The sequence below is a fragment of the Azolla caroliniana genome, unplaced genomic scaffold (assembly GCF_043228905.1).
Source record: "Azolla caroliniana isolate FFs.n. ecotype wild unplaced genomic scaffold, voAzoCaro1.0.p SCAF_10, whole genome shotgun sequence".
Classification (NCBI taxonomy): Eukaryota; Viridiplantae; Streptophyta; class Polypodiopsida; order Salviniales; family Salviniaceae; genus Azolla; species Azolla caroliniana.
The window spans coordinates 2,988,159-3,013,809 of NW_028230445.1; the positions used below are offsets into that span (position 1 = coordinate 2,988,159).

The window sequence follows — 25,651 nt, forward strand, 5'->3', positions numbered from 1 at the left end:
CAGTAGTATTTGCATTTCCATTTTGTTATATTTGTAATACTGATCATACATTTCATGAAGAGAACAATGATGAGACAGTGTATTTGTGGAAACATCAATTTATAGAAAGGAAGTGGGGTGAGTATTCCTATAAACCAACACAAGGTTTGCATATACTTTCACGCAGAGAACAAGAGTGAGACAATGCATCATGTAGTGGAAACATCAATCTATGAAAAGGAAGTTGAAAGAGTTACAATCCTTGCGTATAAGAGGGTCCATTTTATTATTAGATATATTATCTACAAAAAAAATTACAACACAATCCTCAGGCAGGTATTCATTTCTTCATTTCTACACTAGCATAAGAACAAGAGGGTTCAATTGATTATTAGGAATATTATTATAAACAATTTTTTTAAAACTATTTCCGTGAGTAGTTATCTTCATATCTTAAGGCATACATAACCTCAGTACTCTATAAAACTTTAGAAGCCATCCATACAACCATATCATATGGCTATACATACAGAGCCATAAGAGTTACGATAAGAGGTTCAATTTATTATTAGATATATCATTCACAACAAAAACAAATTCAATCATTTATGTGAGTAGTTATCTCCATATCTTTAGGTGTAAGCACAGTACTCTATAAAACTTTACAAACCATGCATACAACCATAAGCACTGTTCGTCAATGAAATCTTATATATATATATATATATGACTAAACATGAGGTTGCCAAAGTGAATAGGAAAAGCTATAAATATCATGACAATGACATATTGATAAATGGAATGCGATGGTGAATGATTATTAGGTTGAAATAACTATAATCCTTGACCGAGTTTTACAGGTCTACATGGGTATTATTTTTCATGCTAGGCCCAAAACACAATGTGAAAACATTTGAATGCAGACCAAGAAAACATTTCTTTTCTGGTGTGTGTAATATATTTGTCAAAAGCTGAATGCTTAGGTTACACCACCAACGTTATCCCACACAGAATCCACAGGAGGAAGAGTGTAGTCCTCAGGTTGCAACGCTATGGCAAATTCTGGCAATTCTGGTACTTTATCTTTCCTCCTATTCCAAATATCTTTACATAAGATTCCATAATAATAATAAACATTACAAATAGTGTATTTGTTGCATGTGCATGTGTGTATGCAGGAGACAAATGAAATGTTATATTTAATGTCTTCAAAAGGACAAATTGGCCTATGAGACCAGATGTTACATCTATCTAAATCTTATCCAAGTATGAGCAAAAAGAACTTGGGCATAAACAATCTAGCATCCCTATGTAACAAGATTGTGATCAAACTACAATGATATAGGAACCATGGATACAAACTATATAAATGAATATATATGTATATATATATACATGAGGGTAGAACATTCAATCGTCCTTAGTGAACAAGATGGGATATCGTGCATAATATCGGGAAATAATACTATGTATCCCAGATGCAGGCAATGTCTTTGATGTCATAATCCATATATCCTCAGGCACATGGACCATGCCAAATGAACTGCCAGGTCAAGCAATATCCCTCTACCAGGTGTTGGTTGTGCTTGCACTGAGGTTTCTTTGGAATGAATTTCTAAAGAAGTCTTGAGGCCAAATGAACTGCTAGGTCGAGTAATATCCCTCTATCAGATGTTGGTTGTGCTTGCACTGAGGTTTCTTTGGAATGAATTTCTAAAGAAGTCTCCATATCTGAGCTTTGTACAGGCACTGCTGACCAGCTACTGTTCAGGAGAGACTCTACATCTACGGATTATCAGTAAAACTCCCCAAACATCCATGATCTTAGAAGTCAATGACTTTGGAGAATGGTCTAAATCCTCCATAAAGAGGCAGTGGAAAAGTCCTCGGATATCACTGTGCAGTAACATACGCAGTGCTCCTAGGAGTGGGGGTTATTTTAGTGTAGGACATTTTTTCCTCAGAAGATAAGGCCTTGGACATACCTATCTGTATCTCCAACTGATGTGATCAGGTGTGAATCTGTTCAATGGTGCTTCTCAATCCATGAGACAGATGGATATCAAATATCTACAGTATAGTATATATCTATCCTCAATGACATGAAGGTATGTTGTAACCACTTTTGAATATTGTGGTCGAGACCCCACTTGATTTGTAAACCTTCATTGATTTGTGGCATGAGTAATAGAGATAACGAAAGTTGTGATTTGTCTACAGGGTTGTATTGTTGTCCAACTTCACTGTGTCTCTTGATTTCCAGCAAGTAACCACTTTTGAATATTGTGGTCGAGACCCCACTTGATTTGTAAACCTTCATTGATTTGGGGCATGAGTAATAGAGATAATGAAAGTTGTGATTTGTCTACGGGGTTGTATTGTTGTCCAACTTCACTGTGTCTCTTGATTTCCAGCAAGAACAGTCTAAGAGTGTTGTTGGTCTTTGTATTGCAATAACTTGCATAGGAATTGGTATCTTTGAATATGAAACATAATACAAGAGGACTTGAGCTGTTCTATACACTATTAAGCACATGATATGTGTAGCCATATAAGAGGGCCTTGTGGTATATCATCATGCAATGTATGCAAAAAGAGTGCCTTATAGTGATCCATGTTCCGAACGAAAGGTGGTGTTGGGCTCATCCACTTCTATCTACTTTACTGAAATGAGCTTGGACCACTCAAGTTTTTTCCACTTATGTCAGAGTGTGGATAATCCAAACTATATTGGAATGAAGCAGTGCATTTATATGTATAAGATGTGATAGGAAGCATTTCTCTATTTCAGCAAACGAACGATGATTATCTCCATGTTTTGCTAATTGTTTGGATGACAAAAATGCCAACCTTCTGTATATTTTTGCTTTGTGCGCCCAAAAATCCTTTGGATACCAGTCATTGATTGGAATAATGCCTCCGTTACTGTTGGGGCTGTTCCCAGCTCACCTGGATTATATCATGTAGACAATCATCGAGGCTAAAGGTTGGTACAAATCTCTCCAATGTGGCCCTTGAAGGCTCGATCACTGTGTTTCTACCCTGTACGAGAAGGGTCAATGTTACAAGAATACCAAACAATTATGAGTTTGTTTGTGGTCCATGGAATCATATATATTACAGTCTCTCGAAGGCACCAATAGCTACATATCCATGAGAAACTGAAGCACAAGCAGACTCCTGTAGCTCTTTCCATCCTCCTAGTCAAGAGGGGAGAACCAAGGACTAGTGAATGTCACACCTATGCATGTAAATAGGATTTTTTGTATGTGCCATTTTATCTTCTCCTAAGAAGAAACTCAGTTTCAATTTTGTTGCCTATCCTTGAGTGGTAATTAAAATTTCTGAAAGTTTATTTACAAATCTGTCAATACAAAATGACTTTAAATGCACCAAGTTGTCTGTGTAGTTTCTTAAGGCAGTCAGAGATCAACACAATGCCATCAGCATATAGTCATATTGATTTAAGGTTTACAATCAGATCAACACAATGTCAAACATATAATGACCATAGAAAGTGGGTGATAATGGGCATTGCTTGTTTCACCTTTATCATGCCAGCCACGAACTCCCATAACCCATAATGCGCAGGGACTTCTCCTGAAACTTATTCATATAGTGCACACATTCCCCATTGCATTAGGACACCACAGGCTTCTAGTCACTGCATGAGCTGAGCACGTGGCAAAATGTCAAAGGCTTTCCAGAAGTCCATAAAGTAACAATAGAATCCTTTTATAGGCTATTCTTTCCTCAATAAGGCTTCAGTCTGTGATCCAAAATGACGAACTCCTTTTTGAAAACCTGCCTGTCTGGCTGAAGCCATCCCTTTCTCTATACCCATACAAGAATGTTAGAGAAATAGAGAGATGTGGGCATTCTAGCCTTTTATAGAATGTTCCCTTGGTAGAAATATGAATCTTAGATCTCTTGATCAAAGATTTTGGAATGGAAGTGAAATTTACTTGATTCATATGTCGACATTCCTTTCCATGACTAACAGTGAAAAAAGAAGTATTAAGCTTATGATCTTAATATGTATGCTCCAGATGAAAAGTATCTGCATATTCAGACCTGAATTTCCTTTATATTGCTTTCACAACACAAACTTCCACATGTAGAGACAATACTGCTTGCATCATTGATAACTAGCTCACTTCTATTGAACTATGCAACTGTGTCTTCTGTTTTGGCAGGATCTACCTAGCAAAATATCCTAAAATATGTACACAAGAATTGCAGTTCTAGATTCGTAGTTTCTTTCAAATCTCTTTTTTTGGGATGGATGCCTAGTTCTCTATTGATCAAATCTTTATCGGGATATTTGAACAGGCTCTTGGTATTGAATGATATGGGATTGCCAATACCTTGTAAAATCTTATACCTACAGTTTATACTCTTCTACCTTATCAGTTGGGAGAGTATACCTTTATCTCTCAACAATTATGTGCGTCGTCAACAAGTCACTCACATAGTTGATAGTGAAATTAAGTGATGCATAATATGGCAACTTACTGGTCTTGATGGAAAATCTCAGTGAATGTGATTTTGTCAATAGCAACCACATCCATGAGGACCATTTTTCTTGTGGAACTGCATTTTGAAAACTTACAATCAGGTGTGAAGCTTACTTAGTAGGATTTCTTTGGCCGTCGTGAATTTGTCCCATATTTGAAGCATCCTTTGGTATCCTTGCCGACAAGAATTTCATCGAACCTGTCAAGGGTGGAACCCTGAAGAGTAACCACAGTATCAGAGTATATCAGACCATTTGCAGATGAATGCAAAGAAACTTTCCATTTTGTGATAGAATGCCATGTATAAGACTAGAGAAGGGAATGTATAATCATGACGTGATATTGTAAACCTATCAGGACTATATTAGATATGTTTGAAATCATTGGATGTTCTTGGATTGCAAGCAGTGCTTTGGTAACAAGATTTTTAATTTATATTTTGTACTTTCGCATTTTAAGCAACATTAGTTCAGAATTCACATGCAGAGAATAGAGTTGACCTTGTTGCTGGAGTGGTGGCACAGAAATCTGCACAAAATGTCTTGCTGTCTGTTAACAAACTATCTGCTAATTGTAGACACAATGCTGCCTTTGTCATGTGGTCTTCATCAGCCCTTTCATACAATATGAGTCCATGGAAATAGTATGCAGTTGCCTGGAAAACATGTAAGAATAATCAAGATGTTGTAATTCAAACTTCTGAACTATTTCTCAAATCATCTTAGAATATTTTCGAAGCACAATGTAATATATGGTGATAATACTCATTAATGTGACTTGGAAGAAAGTTGGATTTTTAACCTACAAAAAGAAATAGGAGAAAAGTGTCTTCTAAGATAAACCAGTACTCAGTACATTCTATAAGTGATTATCACTCACATGTGCATTTAAAGTAGGATCCATTGTAGAATTGATCTACGTGATGACATATGCTTGCATCGCCACCAAAAGTTTCACCTACAGGTGAAGGCATCCTTTAGTTGCAACTTGCTGGCCATTTACTTTCCAAGTAAAACAGTTTCGGAAAGCCATCATTCATTTGTTCATTTCTGGAAGTTCATGATTTAAACTCTCCTGGAATCTTATCTTTCAGTTTCACATTGAAACAATATTCATAATATTGACCTTGATATTATTCAGTACTAACCTAAAATTGAGACAGCCTTCAAACTCTCAGGGTCCTCTATCTAGGCATGATTCTAAATATAAAGCTGAATGTATAGTACTTCTCATATCTAGAACTGATCTAAATAAAGACATATGCTGGTGTTGCCACCAAACGTTTCATCTACAGGTACATGCATTATTTAGTTGCAACTTGCTGGACATTTACTTTCCAGGCAAAAGAGCTCTCAGAAAGCCATCATTCATTTGTTAATTTCTACTACTTCATACTTTAAACTCTACTGGAATCTAATGTTTCTGTTCCAGACTGAAACAACATTCACAATATTGACCTTGATATTGTTCAATTCTTGACCTAAAACTGAGCATTCATATGGCCCTCAAACTATCAAAGTCCTGTATATAGGCATGATTCTAAAATATAAAGCTGCAATTGTGTAGTAATCCTCATATCTAGAATTAATGTATATGATAAAATATGCTTGACTCAAACAAAATTTTCACCTACGAGTGAATGCATTTTTCACTTGCACCTTGCTGGCAATTTCCTTTCCAAGTAAGACAGTCTTCAATAAGACATCATTGATTTGTTCATTTCCAAAACTTTATACCCTAAACTCTACTGGAATCTAACCTTTTAGTTATGCATCGAAATAACATTCATGATAATCGGATCTAAATCTGCACAGACACGGCACGGCCTTCATAATATTCAATTCTCAGCCTAAATCTTAACAGACACGGGCATCAAACTATAAGGGTTCTATTCATAGACACGATTCGAAAATATAAAGCTGAATATGTTGTACTTCTCCTCATATCTAGATTCATTGACTTGGTCCAGAATTCATTCTTAGCATGCATATATGGTACAATAGTGATTAATGTAAGACCTTATAGTTCAAATACTGATTAAACTACAGGCCTTATTGCTTACCTTCGCTTCAGCAAGTTTCCAATCAATAAACAGGTTGTGTTTTTTCCCCCATATCTGTCCATCGCATGTTTTTGGAATTTTATTTTTCACCTTTTTTCAATAACAAATAAAGTGATATGTAAGTATCCATATGATATCAAGAACTAAGAGAATCCCATTAAATTGATTGCAATATAGATCAAATACCTGCTCCCAGCATGTCAGTTGCTCACATGCTAGCCGTCTTTTCACAGCAAGAGTTGCCTTTGCATTGTCAATTGCAAAGCTGAGTTGAATCTCTATGCCCTGAAAGTATCATGAACTTTGTTCAGTTATGAGTCATAAACATTACAATCATTGCAAAGGCTGAGGATGAAATCATTACATACTTGAGCTAATGTTTGCATAAACAGTGCATACAAAGTATCTTTCCGTAGATTTGGTGGTAACTTCTCCCTATAGATAATAACACCATTAAGAGCATTAAAACAATGTACGATTAACTTATGTTGGTTTGGAATTTTAAGCATTACACAGAAATATCTGATCCATACATATTACATACAAATCTTGCAGGTTAATATACACTACTAATCCTACATAGCTAGAGATTACAAATATAGCGCTTGGTTATTGGAAACTAAAGCTTACATGACATCTTCGGACATCTCTGTCATCACAGAATTTAAGGAACACTCGGGAATTTCAGATAGTAACTTATGCTGATTTGGAATGTTAAGCATTCCACAGAAACATCTGATCTATACATTTTACATACAAATCTTGCTTGTTACTATATTTTACCAATCCTGTAGTAGCTAGAGTCAATACAAATACAGTACTTGGTTAGTGGAACTAAAGCTTACATGAGATCTTCGGACATCTCAGTCATCACCGAATTTAAGGCACACTTGAGAATTCCAGATGCTTTAAGAAACGCATCCAACGAAGCCCGTTTGTTTTCTGTAATAATAACATTCCACTGCAACAATAATGAGTTTCTTATGTTTTCGTAATAGGAATTTAGCAAATTCCTCACATATATTCTGCTTTCTTATGGCAAAATGCATACATGTCTGAAGCACAGAATAACTAAAATGTGATATATGTATAATATGTCAGCTTGAAAAGAATAATCTGTTACATATGACATAAAAAAATCAAACTTAAATGATCTCTTCTTGTTTCCCAATAGATGCTCAATCTTTTTACAAATAAAATCTCTGATGGAACGAGGACATCGCAGAATGTAAACTGCATAAATCATAAAAGTATGTAATGCCGGTATATCAAAATTAAAAAGTTACTGATCTAAAGCAGAAGTGTGAAGATTTTGATGTTAACATAAGCTGAGACACCTTTTTCTTTCATTCATGCAAAATCAAAATTAGAACTTCAATTTCTCTAACATACCATCACTAATTCTAGTTGGATATCCATCCATATGTGGTCGTGGTGTGAGTAAAAAATTTGCCTCAGATAATGCAAGCATTGCTAGCAAATGTAGCAGTGAGAGCAGCTCATACCGAGCATCAGCGATCGTAGTCTCCTAGATAAAAAAACCAATCACAAAGAGTTAAATATGATATCATGCAACATGAAACATTGTTAGATTCAAACCAAATTCTTCAAAAGTTGAAAAAGGACAAGGTTTTTCAGGGAATAATGGAAAGCACCTGGTGATGGCTGCCTGAATCCATCCAAGAAAAAACCAATGCTGCTTCTTGTTTTTTATCTGTCATTCAGCCATAAGAGAAGATACAGCTTTGAACCTTGTTCATAAAAATTTCCCAGTCTTTATTTTATGATGTGTGAGACCTCCAGATTCAGGTGAAAGTCGGTTTGGAAACAGATATTTACCTTGATCAATCAAGGCAAGTAAGAATGGTATATACTCTTCTATAGCCAGCTGAAGGTCAGTTGTCATTGTTGATGTTACATCTGCAGAAATGCAAAACAAAATTCAGACATAGATTGAAGACCATTCCTCGTCCCATGGTTTGTATATGCCCAGTTGACATTAAAATGCATGTTATGGAGTGGCTAACATTCCGTTATAAAAGAGCATGTCAAAACAATGCCATCTTGAAGGTAGATCAATAAACATAAGCATAGGACAAACATCAAAATATTTTGAATATATACCAGAATACTCATTATTTGCTACTACACAGGTATTCTAGTAATTTTGGAAACAAATCATAAATCAAATTGAAGTGTTGATTTAAGGACAAAACACCAAAAAGTACCCCTGGGCATGAATTTGATGGGTATTTACTGAATAAATTACCACACTACCCCTCTGAGATAGTGCATTTGTGAGGTATTGTGGTGATTTTCCCTAGAATAAATGGATAGATGGAATCTTTGTAATACCCATACATTTTCAAATCTTTGTAATAAATTCGTGGAGGCTATTTTGGTGATTTTCCGTAGAATTGATTACCATTATGTGGAGGAGGGTGAAGCTGCAGTTTGTGGTGGTATTTGGCAGATGATGATGTGCTAGATTTCTTCTTGTGTAGACTGAGCTTTGCATCTTCTCCTTTTGCAATGACTTCAATGCGGGTTCGCAAAGCGATGAGATGATCAACCATTGGCTGTGATAGAAAACTCGCACTGGTTAGATTAGCCTGCGCAATATTCTCTCTGCTTCTGCAAGGAACTCTCAACGTAGGCACAAATGCAAACACAGCATTTCCTAATGATTTATCACCATCATCTTCTTGCGAGGAGTGCACACAACCCATAATATCTCTACTCTGGAAACAGAAAAAAAATAAGTCTCAAATCCCATTGGTTTTCTGTTACTGTTAGCTTTGTGGTGTGATAAGCTTAGCTATCTGAAATAACCATACTTTTCTTCCTTAAAAACAATTCATTTCCAAACTGAGAACTCCAATCCATGATGACTACTAGCTAATTGATAAGCTTAATAATCCGGAATAACCATAGTCTTGTGACTCAAGAACAATTAATTCCGAGATTGGAAAGCAAGTTTATTCCTCTTGTGTGTGATGCAGTCACTATAGTTGACAATAATTATGCGTTTTACTCAATGCAATTCATTGACAAATAATTCAACAGAATATACATGTGTAGTGTTAGATACCTTGTGGAGATCAGTAGGCTGAAATTATGATATGTCTCCCCACTATTACCAATGTGTTCATCTAGACTGCGAATTAAAAATTCAGACATGAAAAATAATAATACTATATTCTTTGCAGAGAAGTAATTAATTTCGCTCAATGAGTACCTTATTAAAATCAGCAAGCTGAGATGACCAATTTCTTCCCACTATTACCAAATTCAGCTGATCTACTCAGTTAAATAATAATGAGAAAATTTTTAACTTAGAATACATATAGATATTTAACTAGAATGTTTACAGGAAAATAATATTTATTATTATTAATTATTGTTGATTTCTGAAAAGCAATAATTTATTGCTAGATGAATGCTAAACTAAAAAGATTATTTAAAAACTATAAATAAATAAAAGCATTAGCAGAGAAACAAATGATTCAATCACAAAAGGAATGCTAAACCATTTATCTGAAAGTAAAACTTATGAAAAATGGTCCAAATAAAGAGAGAATAGTTAAGGATTAATGTCAGGTAAACTAATTAAATGAACCTGAGGATGAAACTTAGTTAGGTTGGGGTTGTTTTTCTACAATCAGATTTAGGATTATTTATCCAATGAGCAGAAATTTCTGTATTAATGACCCAAAAAATAAATAAATAAACATGAGAATGAAAATATGTTGGCTTGGTCTTTTTTTCAACTATTTTAGGATTATTGATCCTGGAAGGAAAAAAACAGAATTCAGTTAGGGTTGTAGATATTGATCCAATTAAAAAGAAAAACGTATGGATTAACGATCCCACAAAAATAATGGATCAATGATTCATACATAAATAATAAAACAATAAACCTGACGATGAAACTGAGTTGGATAAGGGTTGTTTCTTTTTCGATTAGGTTTCGGATTATTGATCCAAAGAAGAACTCAAAAAATTATTCCAAAAAAAAAAAACCAAAAGATGAAGGAGTAATGATCCAAACATAAATTAAATTGATAGATAAACCTGAAGATGTAACTGAGTAAAGTTAGGGTTATTTTGTTTTTTAATTGGATTTGCCAAGAAAAAAAAATCTAAACGTTAATGATCCCACAAAAGAGGGAAAAGAAATGGTTATTGATTAATTATCCATGAATAAATCAAATAAATATACCTGAGGATGAAACTGAGTCGGGTTAGGGGTGTGTTTCGTCAATTTATTTTGGGATTCTTGATTCATGAAGGTTCATAATCCCAAAAAGGCAAAAACAATATAAGTATTAATGATTTCTAATAAATAAAATAAACTTGAGGATGAGCCTTATGTCTTTTTATTTTGTTTTCCTGGATCAACAATCCTAAGCCCAACTGGAGAAAACAATCATCACAGACCGAATAAAGAAAAAAAATTCAAAATTAAGGCTTAATTATCCATGCATGAGTAAGTAAATAAATAAATAAACCTGAAGATGAAACCTTGTTGATTTTCTTAATTGGATTTAGGGATATTAACCCCCCCTCCCCCCACCCCACATAAAACAAACATCCTACTAACGTTTCCCAACAACAAGAAAAAGAAAAAGAACCTAAGGATTAACGATCCAAAATTAAGTAAATCAGATTGAATGGGTAAAAAACCTGAGGATGAACCTGGATTGGGATGAGTTTGAAAGATTTTTGCTTTTGCTTTTGCCTTTGCCTTTCTGCATTGGGACTTGCGAGAAGAAGAAAGAATGGAGATTTTTTTTTTATTTTTTTTTGGGGGGGGGTATGGGTTGGGGAGGTTAAAAGCTCTTTGTCTGCGTGTGCGTGCGCGTGTGTCTGTCTGTATCTGTGTCAGGAGGGATTTGGCCGTGTAAGCAAGAAGAGAGAGACACAGAGAGAGAGAGAGAGAGAGAGAGAGATGATAGTGATGGTGATGGTGGTGATGAGGAAGAAGTGTTAAAACAGGGGAAGTGGTCCTCTCTCTCTCTCTCTCTCTCTCTCTAGACACACACACACACATAGGCATACACGTGGCACTATACCATTGGTCCCCTCAACCTCTCCCTCTGCACGCGTGGCGCCACGCCAGTTCGCTCGTGGCAAGGCCGCGTAGCGCATAGCAGCCAAATGGCTTTTTACCACGCCATGCCATGCACCAGGGGGTGGGTTCGAATCTCATTGCACCACATCTTTTACCAGCACATGCCTTTGTCTGTGTTTGTGTTTGTGTTTGTGTTTGTGTTTGTGTTTGTGTTTGTGTTTGTGCCTGTGTCAGTGTCTGTGTTTGTGCCTGTGTCTGTGTGTGGCCATTGGGATCACCTTTACCAACTGAGCGAGAGCCACGATCATTTGGGCTCTTTCGTTTGTTAGCTATATGTATATTTTTTTTTTCTATTGCCCCATGTGAGCCTGGAGTCCGAGATTACCCCCCCTACAAACCTACTACTATATGTGGAGATGTATGACCCCATTTTGTAGTACATAATGTATTGTAGGCGGGAATGGCATTTCCGTATCCACGAAACAAACCTTTCCCAACATGTTCCGTGTGTGTGTCGCTGATTTATTCACTCTCACTCCAATGTGAGACGAGACATTAGGGCACATGCCATCGACTATGCGCAGTTTGCCCGCCACGAAGTTCGAGTGTGTGTTTAAGTACCACGCTCTGATTCAAGCGGCTTGCCTTTTTATCACATTTGACTTTGTTCTCCACGAGTCTTCGACCAAACCTAATCCTTGCATGAATTTGTCTCACACCCGCGCTCTCAATTGCACCATTCAGTAACAAAAGTTCTTGAACATTAAGACTCACTACTCACTTCAACATAGTTCTTGAACAATGTCAGGTTTTTGGTTTCATAGGTCATATTTCATCTTCTACGATGAAAATAATCTCTCTCTCTCTCTCTCTCTCATGCATGGTTTTCACATAATGTATGTGTGCGTTAAGGCAACATATAATACAAAAAACACCTTATTGTCCCTACTATGATCTTGATGATCTTGTTGGTAGGGTCTAACTTCTAAGGTGGGATGACATAAAGGTTTTTCTTTCTCTCTCTAAAATTGCAGATGTCAAAAATTTAACTATCTTGATCTTCTCATCATTGTAATTTGTAATTGTGCATACCATGTTGGGAAGCCCAAAATATCTTTGCAAAGAAAGTGTTGCCTTTTTACATAGCACCATTTGTGACGGTGTGATGATAATCGTTTCCTTTTTTGCTCATAGTTGTTTTCTTATGTTTTGATGAGAAGATAGTGTTGCATTTTAACATAGCGCCAATATTATGAATGTGTGATAATGGGTTGTCTTCTTTTGTTCTTACTTATTCTTATACTTTTCATAGAACAAATGTTGCTTTTCACCAAGCCATTGATATTCTGAAGGTGTGATAACTGCCCGTCCTTTATCTTTTGTTAAGTATATTCTTATACTGCCCATCGAAAAAAGTGTAGCCTTTTAACATTGCACCAATGAGGGGTGAATGCATCACAATTGGTTGGTTTTTTTTTTTGTTCTTACATTTGTCATCGTGAGGTTTGAATAATGATTGTGTGTTTTTAATGCATAAGCTTTGCTCCTGTTCCCTTTGTGGGATTTCATAGCTTGGATCTATCCCACTTACTCTACAATGATTTGACTCGACATTCTTCTCATAGCTTCTACATTTTCTTTTGAATGTGTGGTGGAGGGGAGGGGCATGAGCAGTGCACTTCTTTCGGTTTCTTTGTTTAAATGCATTTCCCATTAGAAATGGAATCAGTTCATGTCCATGAATGTTCAAATTGTGTCTCTATGTGAAGACAATTTGGATTTGAATGACTACACATAATCACATAGGTTGTGGACCATGTTATAAACTCATACATCCATCTACTTCATTTAATGAATATGAACACTGTTATTATTTTGGAGGCTTGTTTGATTAAAAGGCATGTGCTATATGATCTATAATTAGATATTATTTGTTACGAAAAATCTAGTTCAATAATCTTGAATAGGAGTTTATAGATAGATTGAAAGGCATTAGAAGACATTTCCTTATTTAAAGCATGGTAGGTATGGAGACATTGTCAATGGTTAAATGCATTTGTCTTGTACATCTTGAACTACATACTCATCCTACACTAATGTTAAACATGTAACTCGCTTATGCTACCTCTTATATTTGCTAGTCTTTCCTAGATTAAATTGTTTCAAGCTCTTTGTCTTGTGTATAGTGTATCATGGATTTAATCTAATTAATTCCTTCCTTTTGGGATGCCACTTGTTGATAATAAAAACTTTTTTCTATGATAATCTACAAACTTTGATAGCAAAATGCCCTTTTAATGTCTAAGACATGTTGAGCTTGTGCGATTCTCCCCTTGGCAAAAGACATTAATCATAAAGTATTAGATTGAGCATAGAATTAACATACTATTAATAAAAAAGACAAGTTATGTGAAGGGAGAAATTGAAGTTGAGGCATATTGAGAGGGGTCTAAAGTAGTAAGCTCATGTTATAACATGCATCCCACCATTGCGAATAGTTTCAATTGTAGTACAAACATTGATAATAAACTACTTGCTTTAGTTTTACATTTCAACATTCCAAAGTGGAAATAAATACAATTAATCATGTTTCTTAAAATAAATGCAATTATCCATGAATCAAGGGTACCAAACACAGAGGTGGGTGCTGAATTGTGAAGAGATTGGAGGGTGTCTTTGCTGAATGTGGGTTGTGTGAAGCTCATGTTGTGGGGATTCTGTTGAGGCTTTCTTGCTTCATTTATACATGTTGTTTTCTTGTAGCCATGCAAAGTGGCTTGTAACATATGAGTTGTTATTATCCGATGTACTTTTTCTTAACTAATGGAAGTATAAATGTTTTTTTGGAAAATAAATAAATAAATAAATAAATAAAATCCATGAATCAATTACTAAGTATACCTCCGGACATACACCCTATAACTACACTATTGGTCAAATCCATGTGGTGTTATAAATAATATAGAAATTCAAGATATACTAACATGACGTGTTTCCTTGCTTTAACAATAAGTTTTACAAAAGACAAGGATCAATGTGGCAATTATGCAAGTTATAAGGTATGAACGGCGTGTATTAACACAATTCCATGAGTACATAGCTCCAAAATGCAAATAATGGTGCAAAGGCAATAAATTTGAAGCATAACTAGTGTGTAGCTAGGAGCTTCACTAGCATTGTATATGTGAATGATCATTTGAAAGGTGTTTGAATGAATAAAAGTTATTTGTTTCTTTCCAAACTAACAAATTTTGTTTGCTTGAAAATGAGCATTTGTATTGTGGAAAACAAGATGAATTACAAGTAATATCATGCGAATTCATCAAGAAGTTTAATGATGTGACGAAGGAGAGCAATATTGCTTATAAACAAAGTGTTTTTTGTCGAGTACGCAATTATGTCAAGGATCGAGGGCAAGTGACATCTAGAATGGTTGGGCAAGTAGGGCTGATTGGTATTAAAGAAGGTTGAATGTCAAAGGCATCGTCTCAACATTGTTGAATCTACAAAGTCTAGATGTTGATTGTCCTATTAGCTAGAAATAGTTGAAAATATGCTCTTGTTGGCAATACTTTGTCCCATGGGTGCTCTATTTTTATGATTGATGTATGTTAGTTTGCTTTTGTACAAATATTCACGCATCAATTGTACACCTTATTGTCTTCGACTGATAAAAAATTTGCCCCGTGTACTTGAAACAAATTGTTCTGAACATTTCCGTAATTGATGTCAAAACTCTTCAAATATATATTGAAAATTAGAAACATTAACTTGGCAACATTTTTAGTAGTTGTGTGGGAAAAGGACACTTAGTGGACAAGTCATTAGCCCTTAATCTAACAACTACCCCATCTAAAGGCAAATGCGGCTCCAAGTATTTTATAATCATGTACAACTAAGTTTTAACAAAAGTCTGCGAGGATAGCAAGTGATCCTCCTCTCATGCCATTAATCATCTAAGGTGTATGAACCTCTATGGTGTAGTATCTTCTTGACAAGGTTCACAATGTTATCACATGTGTGAATCTTAACTACATACACCATGGGCATGTCCATGGGCATACTCCATTTGAAGTGCTAGCACACCTTCTTCCAAGTGTTCGGTCTTTGCATGAAAGGCCATGAAGTTGTGTGCCATATAAATAAGCCTACATCTCCCATATGTGAGCAATTCATATTGCTTCTCACATCACTCACAAAAGCAATGCCGTGTGTTGCCTCCACTGTAGAAAGGGCCATTTTTTTATGTGCAAAGACATTTAAGACATTACACCACTGCCTAAGGTAATCACATAATTAGATGTAGACCCATAATCCCAAATCCCTACAAATAAGAATTTGTGTCTATGAAGACATCATCCTTTCAATCATCATCATAATGCATACTCAACTCCTTTGAGGTATCCCAAGTGGTCCTTTCACAACAAACCAACGTTTATGACCCCAATTAGCCATAAATGATAGGCTGAGTACTCCCATTAATGTTCGGCTTCACAAAAATAATGCATATATGAAATTCTCCACACATATGGGGGCAATGGTGTATGAGACAACCTCCTCATTCCATACACATAGTCAAATAGGCCTTCACTCATTGTGCTATTGGATGGTTGAAATATGATTTGTTTCACCAAGTTCTTCATGGTGGGGGGGCTCCAAGAGAGGTGTTAGCGGTTAGATCATTGCCTCCCCTTTGGTTGGCAAAATTATTGGAAGCGGTACTCAATCACTTATGAGCTTCTAATGATTGCATTAGCTCACAAATGAATCTCTCACACTCTAATATAATGATTTATTAATTAAGAGAACTTTCTCTCAATGACAAAACTAAGTGCTTTCTCATTAAGTTAATTACACACATGTAGTAACTTGGAGCAATTAACCACTTGCAATTAAGATGTTAATAGCTTAACACGAGATTTAGCTTCAATGTGGAGAGATAGATAGATTATATTATTGTCTTCAGAGGTCAAATATGACCTATGAGAACCAAAAATATTACATTTCACGTGATACGTGTGAAAGTGAGTAGAGAGAGAGAGAGAGAGAGAGAGAGAGATTTCCCTCACAAGATCCGTTCGTCAAGGGTGCCCTCTTAGCCCATTGTTGTTTGCTATTGTTACTGATCCGTTGTTAGTGATGCTATCAAGGCTTGCAACAAATGGTGACATTGTGGGTCTACACCTTCCGATTGGAGGGCAACTAGTAGCACAAGCTTTGGCTGATGATTCTTTCATGTTTCTACAAGCCTCACGAGAGAATCTTGAGAAGGGGATGCTTGTATGGAACCAATTTGCATTGGCTTCCTGACTACATATTAATTGGAGGAAGTCTAGTCTCATATCATGTATTGAAAGGGATTTGGAATGTTTAGGATGACAAGGATCCGTAGTGAAGAAAGGCTCTATTTTTTTACACTTGGGCTATCCATTAGGAATGAATGTTACAAATGGTCAATTGATTGAATGGATGTCTAGTAAGTTGAGGGATAAGTTCATGTATTGGAAGTCACAATCTTGGCCATTTCATGTATGCTTGAAGGTTGTACAATGAATTATGGAACCCATGATATTATATTACTTGCCATTGTTGCTATGGAAAAAGAAGGCTTTGTATTATGTTTTGCAACCTCTTCAATATTTGTTGTGGAAGAAGAGGGATAAGATGGGAATCACTTGGGTTACGTGGAATCATCTAACAACCCCTAAGCGCTTGGGGGGGCTGGAATATTGAACTTATCTATGCATATGATGGCTCATAGATTTTTCATTATTACAAGACACGTGTTCAAACTGACAACCATGGAATCTATTATTCAATATTTCATTGAGAACAAGGTTTTAACACATGGAAGGACAACGATTAAGGCTTCATGGTGGCAATTACTGAATGGATGTATTTCACTTGGGATTCCGGGCTCTTCATGTGTTCAACACTTGGTTAATTCATGGCAAAAAACACTTTTGTTATGTGTATGGAAACCGTCATCAAGTAGAGAGCATTGTAGTTCTTTGCAAAAAGAGTTACTTGTGTCTTCTTGGTTATTATGTTGGCCATGAAAGAAGAGATTGCGCTCTCAATTTAATCGTTTGTTTTGTTTGGGGGTCAAAGAGGTGGCAGATATAGTTGAGGCTCCATCTCAAAGTCAATTAAACGCATTTAACACAACATGATTGGAATTTAGTATTCCAAGACGGTGTAATCATTATTGGGATGAGTTACAAGGATTCTCAATATTGCAAGGTTCAATATTTTCCTAGTTTGAATGATGGATCATAACAACTTGATTGAGAATTTCTTAGGAATAGGAAACTTGCTGAAGTATCAACAAATGATGTTTATCATAAGATAATTGGGAGTCATATGTGGGTAGCGAAAAGAGTCATAAAAGTATACGGAATCAGCCCTGGTTTCATTTAAACCCTTCATAATGGAAGTCAGCATACAAAGTTGCTTCTCCCCCAACGTGAGTATGCAAGAGCTCTTCGTTACAAAAGTGAAAGTCAAGACACATATGTGACAATTCATACACACTCCCAATTGGTTATCAGCCACCCAAATTGTATATGTATAACATATTTGTGAAGGCTAAGTGTTGTTTAGGGTGTGATTGCATTGCCATTTTCACCCTCAAGTCTCTAGGAGCTATTGGCCAGCTATGCAAAGAGAAAATTTAAACATCACCTTTCTCTTCCTGACAATGAATAATCACAACTATTAATGAAAATGAGCGCATTATCACGATGGTCGGAAGAGTTTATGAATGACTCCTAGGATGAAGTGGGAAAACAAATAATGTTGGGGCAACGACTTGTGCCTACTTGTGCCTATCACATGTGCACATAAAACCAACATGATTTGTCTAGATCATGACATATGGTGAAAAACTGTACATTTCCAACAATGACAATGAATATAGTACCATTTTTCTGGTGCCATGTGAGCTTAGAATATGTGCAAACCTCGAGCTTCAAAATATTATATGCTCGAGCATTTGCTAATTTACTTAATGTTTTAATCCTTTCAGGCATCCGATGGCTCTTGATCACCAAAATTGAACGTTTCTTTAATTCCCTTCAAAAAAATTCTAGAGAAACCTTTCACCTTGTTTACAAAACTAAAAACCTAGTCAGCAAGGAAATGAATGTGCAAAAACTTCGTAAATGCTTTAGAGTTTGAATATACATTCATAACATTTGATGTAAAAAAAACTGATATTTGATCATCCATATTTTGTAAGGCAACATAAATAATTCACTTGTTCAATCTTGCTTCCAATATATAGATTAAGGCCCATGAAATCTTTTGATTCATGTCTCTTAATGTTACTGCAAAAAAAACTTTTTCTTATTCATCTAATTGTAAATCCCATTTGCTATTGACATTCTAATTAATGGAGCTCAAAATGCTTTATTATCTCCATTCATTCATCTATGCATCCTTAGTTTTATTCAGTATGATTCTGATTCCCTTAAAGTTGTACATACTCATGAAGCCCAAATATGTCAGTATGATTCTGATTTCCTTAGTTTTATTCAGTATGATTCTGATTCAGTATTTATGCAGAACATACCACAAATTTGTTGCAGTTTTCAGCAGAGGATGAGCTTTGATAGTAGTCATTTGCATTGCTTTCTCACCCTGTCAAAATAAGACAACCTTCAAGTTGTTGTGATGGCAGACAAGATGTGAACCAAAAATGGATGGAACAACAAATTCCGACAAAGATACTTTTAGACCAGAAAGAGCTGAACGTATGGTAAGATTCAAACAATATTTAACCCGTGCTTAAGAAGAGCTTTACACTAAAATAGCTGAGGCAGCTCATTTTTACCACTTAACATAGCGTCCACCTCAGCTATCCAGGCAATGGACAGCCAATTCTAATGGGTCTATACCTGGCCTAGTTGATCTACTAATGTATGATTACTCATATACTTGTAACAATATCCAATGTGTATGTCCAGACCATAGTGTCCTGACAGTGGAAGACCAAATGGCCATTCATGAGAATCACAATGGGTCTACCTCTTTCCCCATCGAAACCATTAACTGCATCAAACAGGTTAATAAGGTTCCCATTCTTGAAAATCATACTCAAACTCACATAATGGTGCATTACTAAAAATCTGGCTGACCTAATATAGTGCATTGCCGAGATTTAGGTTAGCATACTGAAAGGATAACACTAGTCAGGCTATGTTTCCTGGAAAAATGGTACAGAAATAATTTCACACCACTTCCTACTGCTTTCACAGAATAGAATCATAACCGAAAAGGTACAAAATGCACGTGAGTTTCCATCCTAGTTTTTCATAGCATAAAATATCACTGAATAACCTTAGCGAAAATATGTACACAACATTGGAATACGAAAATGAAATGCATAATAGACACACAAGTAATGTGAGGATCACAAAATATAGCGTGGCCATAGCAAACCATCAGGACGAGTTATTTTATGGGATTTATTCAGCTACTTTAGAACTGTTTTGAGATGATTGTTCATTCCACAAATAACTATATCTTCATTTTCCATGACTTCTGAATGTGCTCCTTCCCTCAAACACCTCCAGATGACTCTTCAAATCATTTAGAACATGTACAATAGGATTAAAATTTTCATAAATTTTCAAAAAATCTCCACACCAGTAGGAGTACAGAAAAACCAGTCAAAAACCATGCATGTGTGTATGAATGAATGAATGCATATTGATTGTATGCACGTATGAAAGAATGATTAATGTATGAGTATATGTATGTTTGCAAATGAATGAATGTGTTTGAATAAATGTATGCATGCATGCCGTATATGAATAATTTTGGATGTGTGATTGTAGACATGTATGAATGACTGATTGTATGAATGTATATATGTGTATAAATGTGTGTATAAATGCATGAGTGAATGGATGTGCGTATAAATATAGGTTATATGTGTACATTTTGAAAAGCTATTGTTAAGCCTCCTGTTTAATAAAATAGTTAGATGTTTTTGCAGAAATTAGTTGAGTTGAGCTGTGGCATTCATGCCATGAATCATTACATATATCTTTGATGGACCTTAGATGTACCTTGATTACAAAATGCTTGATCTGAAACTTTTTCGTTTGGCCAATTCGATGAATATGCGCGATTGCCTGTTCCTGGACAGGTACTGGGTTCCACCATGGATCCTGAAAAATATAGTAACGGTGTCATCAACAGCCTCAAAACGTTTGAAAAAGCTATGGAATATATACATACATATATATATATATATTCAAGAGAAGTGTTTCTTCTTTCTTCACCCCCAGTATAGTCAGATCAGACGACTACCATAACAAATGCATTTTGAAGCAGTTATTTGTGAAGTTTATGCCTTCATAGACAAGAGCATCTTCACCCTATGCAATGGAAATAGAAGAGATTGAGCCCATGAAAGTCTTTTGATTCATTTCTAGGTCTGCATTTTTTAAAATTGTACAGAAAAAACATACATCAAATAAGAGTGATCATTTCTTACATACTAAAATGAAGGTCATACCATACTTGGATTCGATTTCAAAATCAGAGAAATACAGTTCCAAGTTGCTGTTGTGATACTGTGCGCCCATCCAAAAACACACATGTAGTAGTATTACTACAAAACATCCAAACAAATGTCAGACAGGAAAGACTGGCAGAGAATTGTTCTATTTCTTTAAACAAAATAGCATTTGGATTGTTAAAAAAAGACATACAAAGCCTATCTGTATGGCCTATAAGAGTGTCGTAGATCATTGGGTAGCGAATTACACGCACTAGATGCTAAAGTCCTGTGCACGATGAATTAGAAAGCACAATCTGAGAAAAAAACCATTAATCTATTGAGAGAGAGAGAGAGAGACAAATGGCAAATGGCATTAGATAAATGGATATATATCATTGAGTATTGGAATCTGATTGATATACCATTAATCCTCAGTCTCGAATGGACACGAGGGGATCGACAGACTCGAGTGATGATTAACACGCGATTAGGATCGAACCACACACGATTAAGGGAATGCACGCGAGATTAAGACAAAAATGAGAGCAAAAATATATCTATATATATATATATACGGGATATCTTTATAAATTTAGGTTTACAACGATTAGAGACAGACTATCACTACCATGATGAAATCAGTGGCTTTTTACAAAACAATCATACGATTAGAGCACAAAACTAAAGGGAGGCTATGGAGTTTCTCATTGTTCAATTAAATCTAACAATAGGCTACTTAGTTATGAATTGATGCATGTAATGATGAGTCATGATATACCTATCTTAGTCTTAAGCTTTAGTTAACAAATCTAACAAAAAGGCTACTTGTTATGAACTGATGCATGTAATGATGAATCATGCTATACCTATCTTAGTCTTAAGCTTTAGTTAACAAATCTAACAATAGGATGCTTGTTATGAACAAATCTAACAAAATAGGCTACTTGTTATGAACTCATGCATGTAATGTAATGAGTCATGCTATACCTATCTTAGTCTTAAGCTTTTAAGTTAACAAGACTTCATGATTAACAATCGGCAACGGTTCGGTTCGGTTGGTTCGGTTGGAGAGGGAGGGTCCAAACTGAACCGTTTAATTTTTTTGGAACCTGAACCAAACCGAACCGAACCGCGAAACCGTTAAACATTTTTTTTTCAAACCGTTAAACCGTAAAAACCTCGGTTTCGTGGTTCGGTTTCGGTTTTCAACATAGGTCAAATTTTTACTTTTTTTAAAATTTTTTATAATATTTCATTTTTTAAAATTTTTAAAATTTTTAAAATTTTTAAGATGTTCCTAAAATGTGAAAATAAGGTCTAAAAATGAAAAGATTGTTTAGAAACAAATTTTAAAATTTTTTAAATAAAATAAAAAAATAAAAAATAAAAAACCGTTAAACCGTTTAAACCACGGTTTTTTACTGATGAAACTGAACCGAACCGTTAAGCCGTTAAACCGCGGTTTCGCGGTTCGGTTCAGTTCAAACCGAACCGTTGTTGATTGTTATTCATGATGTAAATAGTATGCATGCATTCCATCATCTTGTGGGTCATAAACTCATGTATCTCAATAATTTTGGATTATATAGAGAAGAGCATAGCCTTTGAGCTCTATCTAGAGATTATATTGATATGTGATTAGTGATCTAGATTAATATCTGATCGCTCTTCGATCTTGCTTAATCATCTATTCTATAACACTACTCGCTGTGTGACTTGAGTGGACCTTCACTTTTTCCCCTTTTCTAGCTTTGGTCACTCCACATCACAACAACGTTCTCAAACATAGTTGTATCGAATCTCCGTACGTTTTGATGCTAAATGTTGGATTTGAGAGATGGCACCTTGGTTGTCAATATATAAGGCCGAAGCCAAGCTCGGGATGGTACATCCAGACATGCCAACTAGTCGACTGAGCCATAGTGCTTCTTTAGCTACATCAAATGCAACTACCTATTCTGCCTCATTCGTTGAGGCCATCTTGCACTCCGTAAGTTTGGTTCTCTAGGCGATTGCTCCACCTACAAAATTTGGAGGAAATAGCGAAATGTTGGTTTCTAATTGTCTAGGCATACTGCATAGCCAACTAAGTCGGTAGTTTTGAATTGAGGGTTTCTCAAGTCGAATCTTATGCTTAGCTTGTGTGTCAATCAAATATCCAAAGATATTCTTCGTTGCATTCTAGCGTATTGAGATTGTTCCACCTACAAAATTAGGAAGAAATAGCAAAATGCTGGTTTCTAATTGTCTTGGCATCTTGCATAGCCAACTAAGTCGATAGTTTTGAATTGAGGGTTTCTCAGGTCGAATCTAATGCTTAACTTGTGTGTCAATCAAATATCTAAAGATATGCTTTGTTGCATTCTAGTGTATTCAATTGAGGTGGTGCATAAATTTTCTTACAATACCAACTTTATGTGCTAACTTATGTTAGGTTGTGAACATTGGGTACGTCAAAGAGCCAACAACCAATGCATATAGTACCAACTTCATATGATCCACTCCCGATCCACTACTGCTGAAAATACCTTGTCGAAAATTAGTGTGTATACTTTTTTGAAACCCTTTGTAATCAACCTAGCCTTATACTTGTCACAGATGAGCGATTGCATGACTTGAACTATGAAATTCGTAACCAATGTTGTTCACCTTTATTGTTATCAAAGGTAGCACACATATTTATAAAAGGCATGCATGAAAAGAAAGTTAGAGGCGAAGGCTATTCATTATATGGGGAAATGTTCGAGTCCGAATCTTGGTTGTCCGAACTTGGGTGAAATGGTTGTTTGGTAGTTAAGTGACTCTTGTACTACCAAACAGGTACAATAAACAAGGAATAAGGGGAATATCTTGGAAAAGTGGAAGAGAGAAGGCATTTAAAGAGTTGCTGATTGTAGAGAGAGAAGAATCTAGGAAGAGAGAGAATGTCGAAGACAGATAATAAAGATGGTGGAGTTTTGGCATATTCTGTGCATTCTGAATTAATGAGAGACTTTACTTTCAAAAAATAGAACAATTGTATATCTTTTCCTTCCCATGGAGTGCTCTGAAGTACCAGAACTGCCATGTTATGGAGCAATATTTCTGTACTTATTACATGCTATGTTGCTAGTTTGACTTATATCTTATGTGATGCTAGAAGCCTTTTTGGAAGTACATGATTAGAAGGTACTTTTGGCATTTCAAAAACATGCCCATCATGAATCTCAAGGATACATGGGATACGTCGCCTTTAGCTTCAACCTCCTAAATATAAATATCTAGTTTACACGATTATTGTCTCTGCTCATTGTTAGCAAAATTAATCCTTAAATGAAATGTAATAGCGTGTTTTTTTGCTTCTATGCAGAGAGACATCAAACCTGTAAAATCATCATTCGATAGAATTCAAGAGGATAATCTACCTGAATATCTTGGAATCGAGTTGCAGAAAAAGGACACTGGTTCAGTATGCTTGTCTAGGAACAATGTTCCCTTGGAGGAGAGTGACAGTGCACATCACAATTACCAACCATTGTTAAATAAAAACGAAAATGGATCTCACAAGTCTAGAGGCAATTCTCGAGTCAACAAATTACATAAACCATTGGCGTCACGCGATGAAAAAAAGTTCGCCAGATCACGGATTTCCCATACTAATCTTGAAATCCACAACATCAAAATCACCCAGGTGTGAAAGTTTTGGAATATGACAAGTTTTCAGCATTTGACTTCGTACGTTTAAATTAACTTCATATGTTTAAATTGAATATACTGATAGCCAATTACCCATTTGATGATAACTGCAATACAAAAGCATGAGCTCATGACTCATAGTAGAGATTTTAATAGCCATGTGATGAAACTCGACATAACTTGCACATCAAGGCCTCTACTTTAAGAGCATATTTTTTCTTTGCATTTTTTAACTGATCTCCTGTTTGCTAACAACACATTGGAAAGCAACACATTTTTTACCTTCTATATCTAAACTGGTCTATTTTGTCTGGAAACTGCACATAATCAGTAAAAACTTATGATCCTATTGTAGCAAAACCCAAATTGTGAATCATGTTAAATGTGGAAATCCCCAAAGTAACAATTAATCCATCTGTTACGGCCCTTGTCATCATCAATGATAGTTCTAAGTGTGAATGTATGATCTAACGTAGAGAACCTTCTCTTGGATCCTCCTGCGAATTGATGCGTATAACTTGGTTTCCTGTGTCTAGATTCTAGAGTTGCCACATATCCTGTTTAAGAATCTTGTGGTTTCAAGAAGGATGATAATCATTCTATAACCGAACCATTGAGTATTTTTTTGACTTTCATGACATCTTTTATGGCTTGAGGTACTAACTTCTACTTGAGCTGAGAAGACTTTACTTACTTCCTTGGAAGAAATGGAACCACTACTAGGGATAGGCTATATAGATCTAGGACTATCCAACCAAATGGCTCGTATTTTGGCTGGACTTATTCGTTTAACTCTTCCTCTAATTGACTTAAAACTTCAAATCTATTGGAGA

The 25,651-nt window shown here is 35.6% G+C and overlaps 2 protein-coding genes and 1 long non-coding RNA gene across 3 annotated transcripts in view; 1 reads left to right on the forward strand and 2 right to left on the reverse strand.

The window, feature by feature from the left end:
- Window positions 1-24,822, forward strand: part of SAB (HYPERSENSITIVE TO PI STARVATION 4) — a 62,051-nt gene extending 37,229 nt beyond the window's left edge. Inside the window, exon 21 of the mRNA XM_087325412.1 lies at window positions 24,493-24,822. Within this exon, the coding sequence (XP_087181538.1) occupies window positions 24,493-24,819 (327 nt within the window). The 3' untranslated portion in view covers window positions 24,820-24,822. The remainder of the gene's footprint in view (window positions 1-24,492) is intronic.
- On the reverse strand, window positions 773-11,381 carry LOC147858700 (uncharacterized). Its single transcript, XM_087325612.1, has 14 exons — window positions 11,245-11,381; window positions 9,797-9,858; window positions 8,984-9,299; window positions 8,398-8,478; window positions 8,214-8,272; window positions 7,951-8,086; window positions 7,404-7,500; window positions 7,189-7,293; window positions 6,927-6,993; window positions 6,745-6,843; window positions 6,559-6,648; window positions 4,997-5,151; window positions 4,611-4,712; window positions 773-1,070 (listed from the first exon to the last, which is right to left on the reverse strand). Exons 3-14 carry the CDS (start codon window positions 9,285-9,287, stop codon window positions 959-961), a joined length of 1,407 nt encoding a protein of 468 aa, XP_087181738.1. The 5' UTR covers window positions 9,288-9,299; window positions 9,797-9,858; window positions 11,245-11,381; the 3' UTR covers window positions 773-958.
- LOC147858701 (uncharacterized) lies at window positions 18,599-20,809 on the reverse strand. The gene is made up of 3 exons (XR_015530386.1): window positions 20,707-20,809; window positions 19,206-19,273; window positions 18,599-18,960 (listed from the first exon to the last, which is right to left on the reverse strand). It is a non-coding gene; the product is annotated as an uncharacterized LOC147858701 (long non-coding RNA).
- Window positions 24,823-25,651: the final 829 nt, after the last annotated feature.

Coding starts and splice junctions, on each gene's coding strand:
- LOC147858700 (XM_087325612.1), bottom strand. CDS start 9,287: ATGGGTTGTGTGCACTCCTCGCAAGAAGATGATGGTGATAAATCATTA. Junction 8,479..8,983: donor TCACCCTCCTCCACATAATG/GTAATCAATTCT, acceptor GCATTTCTGCAG/ATGTAACATCAACAATGACA. Junction 6,844..6,926: donor TTATGCAAACATTAGCTCAA/GTATGTAATGAT, acceptor TGATACTTTCAG/GGCATAGAGATTCAACTCAG.